The sequence below is a fragment of the Manacus candei genome, unplaced genomic scaffold (assembly GCF_025592945.1).
Source record: "Manacus candei isolate 608988 ecotype Guabito, Panama unplaced genomic scaffold, ASM2559294v1 h1tg000040l, whole genome shotgun sequence".
In the NCBI taxonomy this organism is placed as follows: Eukaryota; Metazoa; Chordata; class Aves; order Passeriformes; family Pipridae; genus Manacus; species Manacus candei.
The window spans coordinates 196,222-203,425 of NW_026138088.1; the positions used below are offsets into that span (position 1 = coordinate 196,222).

Below are 7,204 nucleotides of genomic sequence, written 5' to 3' on the forward strand. Positions count from 1 at the left end.
GAGGTGGGCCAGGCCTGTCTGGCAGCAAAGTGCCTTTCAGGAGGTTTGATGTTGCTCGTGATGATTGATTGGGTCATCCAAGTGAAAAATTGGGGGTTGATTTCTGTCCAAACAAAAGGCTTCTCCTTAGTTGGGCTTCATTTCTTTCTGCCCCTCCTTCCCTGCTCTTCAGAAACACAGTGGATCCCAGAAGGATGGGAAAAAATGGGGAATGTAATGGATGGTGGATTTTGAGTTGATGAAGAGGATTGAAATAGAAGTTCCTATGATTTAGAGGGAAAAGGAAGCAAAATTTCACTTCATTTAAAGCGTGTTGCTGAAAAAAAAAAAATCAGTGTTTCCCTCCCAGTTGATCCTGACTCTGTAAACAGATGGGGGAAAACCTCTTCTGCAAAATTCCACTTGTTGGAGAAAAAAATTGGTCTTTTCCTCCCAGCTGATTGTGACTGTAAATGGAGGGGGTAAATCTCTTTTGCCTCTGCAGAAGAGTGATGTGGGACAAAGCAAAGCCCAGGGCTCTAATTAGTGCTTCTGCCAAGGCAAAAATCCCCACAATAGCCTCTCCCAGCTGGATGTGCCCCCCACATCCCTCAGCCAAAGAGGCCACTCGTGTCCCAGTGGGATGTGGGGGTGGGGGAGGTTTGGTCACAACTGGAAGGTGCAATAAGAGCTTTTATTTCCTTTCCCCTTGAAGCCCTTCCAGCTCTGCTGCAATCCTGTAATTCCCCCTCCCAGTTCTGTAACAGGAATCCTGAATTCCATGCTGGAAGCCTGCAAGGGAAGGAGCTGTTTTGTATCCTGATAACACAGGTTTAAGTGCTCATTAAGCAGTGGGAGTTGCTGTTTGAAATCTATATCCTCACTAACCAGGCCGTGCTGCCTCACCCCAGGTGAGATCCACCCCTGAGAAGAACAAGGCCAAAGCATAATTCCAGCTCCAACTAAACCCTTGGAAAAGAACTTTACCCCCATTCTGAGCGCATCAATTTTATTTACATGCAACATAAAAGCCCTGAACAATTTGGAACAGGGCTGCCATCAGCATCAATTAATATTAATATTAATATTAAAGTCTGTATCGTGGGTCTTTGCTGATGGCAGAGCTGGAAAATGTATTATGGACAGGACAAAAATAGCAAGGCAAATAAATGCTGAAGTATTGATATAGGAGGAACACTAAAGTCTTCATTTCATAGAATCCCAGACTGGTTTGGGTTGGAAGGGACCTTAAAGCCCATCCAGTGCCACCCCCTGCCATGGGCAGGGACACCTTCCACCAGCCCAGGTTGCTCCAAGCCCTGTCCAACCTGGCCTTGGACACTTCCAGGGATCCAGGGGCAGCCACAGCTTCTCTGGGCAACCTGTGCCAGGGCCTCCCCACCCTCACAGCCAACAATTCCTTCCCAATATCCCATCTATCCCTGCCCTGTGTCAGTGGGAAGCCATTCCCTGTGTCCTGTCCCTCCATCCCTTGTCCCCAGTCCCTCTCCAGCTCTCCTGGAGCCCCTTTAGACCCTGGAAGGGGCTCTGGGGTCTCCCTGGAGCCTTCTCTTCTCCAGGTGAACCCCCCCAGCTCTCCCAGGGGTGGTGGAGCAACCTGGGCTGGTGGAAGGTGTCCCTGCCCATGGCAGGGGGTGGCACTGGGTGGTTTTTAAGGTCCCTTCCAACCCAAACCTCCTCCAGAGCCTGGGAGACCCCCAGGGATTCAAGGAGCAGTTACTGAGCTGTTCCATCTTGTGCTCCACAGGCAGATGAATTAAGACATCCCAGGGCTCTGGCTGCCTGGGGGACAGCAGCCAGAGGCACATGGACATCTCTGTGACACCCAGAGAGCCCAAATTCGGGCACTTTGACAGCCTCTCACTGTACCAGCTGAAGGAACTGAGCAGCCCCAGAGCAACATCTTTCACCCCTTCCTTTCTTCCCCACCAGACAATGCTCTGCTCTGATTTCTCTGAGCCCCAGCAATGTACCCCATGGTTTAGAAAGATCGATTTTCAGTCATAAATTTGAATTAGTCCCCCTCTCCAGGCTAATTTTAGAATCCAATTATGATCAAGAAAAGATCTTGAAAGAAAAATAAGGGTAAAAATTCTCTCCAGATATCTCGACGAGATAGAGCGTGAGCAGCAGCTGAAACACTCTTGGATTAATTGGGGGGAAAAAAAAAACCAGTTTATCTTGATTTGTCTTCCACGAGGACTCAGGGATAAAGCTGAAGAAATACTTGCAAGAGGCAGGGAACTTTATTTCTTGTTCAAGATCTAATAATTCTGACAAGTACATTGGAAACATATCAGAGGAGAAGATCTGACTGTCCCCAGATGGAATAAGAGTGGAATTAGCAAATGGCACATTAACATATTTCTGATGATATTCCAGCCTTCCTGAGAAAGGAGATCTTGGGGGGAATTCATGAATTCATTTACCAGACACCTGATTTTTGCTCCCAGTCAGAGACAATGAGGAGCTTCTGCACCTGAGCCAGAATCCTGCAAAAAAGGGAGGAGCCCTTCACTTTTCTGGGGGGTCTGGGCCTAAATTTCAGGCTGTAAGCCCCTTTCTCTAAACCCCAAAGGATCAGGAGGATTTAAGAACAGATAAACACCCACCTGACAGGGCCAGCTCGGTGGGAACAAACTGAACTTTTTTATTGTCCATTCAGGGCTTTTTCTCTTGTAAATTTTAACCACTAAACCTGTGGAGTGCTCGAGGAACATTCTCCTAGAAAAAGAAGCCTGCAGAAAATTCAGTTTTTCTGCAGTGACTTCTCTAAAAGGAAGGATTTTATAAGTGTAGCAATGAGACTTCAGGAATTCTGGGAGCTACAGCAACTCATTAACATGGAATCACAGAATAGGGTTGGAAAAGACTTTGAGATCATCAGGTCCAACCATAACCAGCCCCACCACCGTGGTCACCACTGATCCATGTCCTCAAGTGCCACATCCCCAGGGTTTTTGGGACACTTCAGGGCTGGGAACTCCACGAGCAGCACAGGCAGAACCTCTGGGCAGAGGGAATGAAATCAGGGACTTTGCAGGCCAAGGGAAGGGAACAGGCTGTGAAGGGAATGGTCCAATCTCCTCCCTTTGGGTTGCCCAGGAAGTTTTGCCTCTGGGGGAACAAAGAAACCAAAACTGCTGCTTCCCAAAAAGTCAGGCTGAGCCCGTGGCTGCTTGGAAAAGGGTCAAACTGGTCAGGCTGGAAGGGAAAGCTGGACCTGACAGGGCTCAGATGTGGCTTTGGAAGTCATTTATTGCCATTCCAGATCAGAGAGGAGGTTGATTGTTAAAAACACCTTCTGTTCCCCCAGCTCTACCCAGACCATGCTTTTCCCACTGCCTGCTCCTTTTTCTCCTTCTTCTTCCTCTTCTTCCTTTTCCTATTCTTCTTTTTCTCCTTCTTCTCCTCCTTCTTCTTCTTCTTCTTTTCCTTCTTCTTCTTCTTCTTGTTCTTCTTCCTCTTCTTCCTCTTCTTCCTCTTCTTCCTCTTCTTCTTCTCCTTCTTCTTTTTCCTCTTCTTCTTCTTCTCCTCCTTCTTCCTCTTCTTCTTCTCCTTCTTCTCCTTCTCCTCCTTCTTCTTCTTCTCCTTCTTCTCCTTCTCCTTTATTATTTTTATTTATTCATTTATTTATTATTTAATACCTATTATTACATTATTATATATATTATTTACTATTAAAAATTTATTTTTATTATTTATTAATTATTACCTATTAATTAATTATCACTATTTGTTATTATTATTATTATTATTATTTATTCCTATTATGATTTTTTTTTCCAGGCTTTTGCAGTGCTGAACCTTCAGGTCAGTGAAATAAAGGCTGAGTTATTGCACCTGCTGGGTTTGATGTGGCAGAGAAGACAACCTTTCCCTGCTCCTGGTGGCATGTTCTCATTAGCAAAGTCCTGGTGGAATTAAATCCCACATTTCCAGAAGTCAGGGCTGATTAACCTCCCCAGCTAACAAAGGGACATGCAGTTGAGGTGCCCTCAAGTTTCTCAATTAGAGAAAATAAAAATGCATCACAATTAGTGCCTTTCAGAGGTGAAGGTCATTTGTCTCTTTTGTGAGGGAAAAAAGAAGAAAATCTTCAGTGTCCTCCAAACAAAGGGAAGCTTTGCCATTCAAAAGGGCTTTTTGCTTGGACATGGATGTTACATAAACAGGCAGAAGCTTTTCAGAACACTCAAAAGTGAAATGAAGCTCTACAGAATCATGTAATTTATGCCTCAGTAATATCAGGATATTTAGGAGAGATACTTCAGTTTCCCTTATTAATCCAGGAGTTCTTCACTTTCCCTTTTTCTACTTGGAAGAAGGATTTTTTTATTTTCTTTTTAACCTTGACATATTTTTTTTCCCCCTGAAGTAAAAAATAAAACCCCAAAACTTAATTTTCAGTGGCACCTTCCTCACCTCCTCTAATTTTTCTGAACGAGGACTGGAAGAAATATTTTAACCTTTGGCTTTGGAGTAAGTGGGTGCAGCAGAACCTCCTGCCAGATGCAGGACCTTAAAATTCTCTAAATGACTTAAAAATCCAGCACTTAGAGCTGGAACAGGGGACCAAGCAAGAGTTCACTGGGCCTGTGGATTTTATATCTTCATTTGATAATTCATTTATCAATTCCTTTGTGTATTCACTGAGTTGTTCTAATTACTTATTGATTGGGCTGCTGGTGCCTTGGAGCATCAATGTCCCTCTGTCACCACAGGTGACAAGATCCAGGAGGGATTGGGCTCTCCTTGCCCCTTATTCCTGGAATCTCAGCTGGCACTGCTTTGTCAGGACAATCTGCCCCCAGCTCTTCCCTCCAGGAGCTCCCAACAAAATTAATAATATTTCTCTGCCTCCCTAATTAGGCTTCCTGGTGCTCCAGGGGCTCCTTCCCTGGAGGCAGCCTGGGATAATCCTGCTTTATGGAAAGCTTTGCTTCCTTGGTTGCATGTTTAAATCAAACTCAAGGCTAAACTCCCTGAACCCCCTGCCCTGACCTTGATTTGGGTGATGAGAGGGATGGATCCTGCATCCCTGGAAGTGTCCAAGGCCAGGTTGGACGGGGCTTGGAGCCACCTGGGCTGGTGGAAGGTGTCCCTGCCCATGGCAGGGGCTAGAACTGGGTGGTTTTAAGGCCCCTTCCAACCCAAACCAGTCTGGGATTCTCTGGTGGGGCTCTGACTTCCCTTTCAGTCTTGTTTAACAACCCTCCATGTAGAAACGTTCCTTTGGTTCTTTGGAGCTTTTGGTTCTCCTCCATCCAGTGCCAAATGGATGAACAGGGAAAACTCCCCTTCAGGAACCAAGAACTGTGAGATTTCAGACTCTCAGTGAGGATTATTCTGGTAGCAAAACCTCCTGCTTTCAGTGTCTGCCTCAGGAGAAATCTGGGGCATCCACAGCTCCCCTAAAAGGTCACTGTGGGGACTTCTGTGCCTGAGCCATAATCCAACCTTTTCTAAATCCCTTGGGCTGATGGAGAGAAAGAGGTGAGAGACAGAAAAAGGGAGATCAGGCAGAAACTCTGAGTCAGCATCACCAGCATCTGCTGACTGGAGCATTCCCTCAGGAGCCTAAAAATCCAGGTTTAAATCTATTTAATGCACGAATCAGACATTCCCAAAAACTGCCCCAAGTTCTGGAATGTTCCCCAATCGCTGCTCTTAATACTCCTGCTTGTAAATGATGTGGAGCTGCAGGTCTTAAAATGTTTGACTTGAGTAGCTGATGTTTAACAACCTCTTTAATTATATTGAATTCTTTCTCTGCAATCAAACATTGCTCAGGGCCATTGGAAAGTGAAGTATTTCATTATCCTTGTAGGATATGAATACATCATCCAAATTATTTCCAGCCATACAGCTGAAATATTTATTGACTTTTTCTGCTTGTTCTGGGCTGGTTTTCCATCCTGTCCAGTGCTGGACCTACTGCCACTGGTTCAGCCTGAAATGTTGAGGCTCAACTTAATGTGCTCTCAGCAGCAAAACAAATGTATTTGCTTTTTGAGCCATGTGCTTTCTTCCTGAGGGAGAAAATCAGGTTGGGAAAACCTAAGGATTCCCCTTATGGACATTTTTTATCGTTTTACTGAAAATCCTGAATTCTAAATTAATTTCTAATTAATTTCTTAGAGATTGTGTCATGGGGTTAAGCTCAGAAGGACTAAAGTTTCAGCTAAAACCAGGACAGGGGATCTGAAGTGATAACAAAATAAAAGTTTAAGGAGTTTTTGTAACCAGAAAAGGTGAATTTAACAAAAATAATGGGTCAGAGGGGCCCTTGGATTGTGGCTTAAAGAGAAAACAGGGAGGGAGGAGGGAGCAAGGAAGGAAGGAAAGAAGGAAACCCTAATTTTTTCCTAGAAGGAATTTTCTGATGGAGGGAAACTGTTCCAGTTTAACCCAGCATTGGCAGCCACAGAACACTCCCTTTGAACAGGGCACTCGAAAAATGACTCCTACATTTCTCTCCTAGTTCTGTTCTGCACATGCCAAGCACATCATTCCCATCAAAATGATGGGAGGTTGTTCCTCAGGGAACACTTTGGACAGGAGAGGGTCTGAAGGGAAAAGTCCTCCTGCCAGATTCCTCCCTGTGCCTGTGTCATCACTGCTGTCCCATAAAATAGCTCCCATTTGCCTGGAAAACCAGAGCCATTCCCACAGTTGCCCGCTCTGAAAATCACAAACTGCTTTGAAATGGCTTTGCCTCCTCCTCTCACAGCTGATTTTTCCACTCCTTGTTCCAGCTTGGCCTCTCTCCCCTCCAGAATGGGAAGACAAAAACAAACCCTCTGCTGGTGGTGCCTCCCTGACACTCCTTTCAGGGGAGCCTGGAGCTGTCAGAGCCCAACACAACCCGTCAAATTAACGTTTATTTGTTCCTGAAATGGTAATTACACCCTTTTGTGCCGTGCTGAGCTGCTGTTTTTTGAAGTGGAAATGTGGAACTTTCACTCGAAGTTGGATTTCTGAGCCATCAGTTTGGAGCAGTTTTGGTCAAGGGCTCAGTGGGAAAAGTGAACAACAGGATGGGCATGAACCAGCATGGAATCCTGGAATGCTTTGGCTGGGAAGAGACCTTAAAGCCCATCCATTTTCCCAGCCTGCCTCCCCATTTGCATCTCTGCTCTGTGGAGGTCCTGCTCCCAGCAGGAATTCTGCCCTGGCTCCTGGCAGTGGGGACATTGTGAAC

At 45.4% G+C, this 7,204-nt stretch overlaps 1 protein-coding gene across 1 annotated transcript in view; it reads left to right on the forward strand.

Moving 5' to 3' along the window:
- LOC127474244 (acid-sensing ion channel 2-like) overlaps window positions 1–3,974 on the forward strand; it is a 162,549-nt gene extending 158,575 nt beyond the window's left edge. The window contains exon 2 of the mRNA XM_051794782.1: window positions 3,790–3,974. Within this exon, the coding sequence (XP_051650742.1) occupies window positions 3,790–3,927 (138 nt within the window). The 3' untranslated portion in view covers window positions 3,928–3,974. The remainder of the gene's footprint in view (window positions 1–3,789) is intronic.
- Window positions 3,975–7,204: the final 3,230 nt, after the last annotated feature.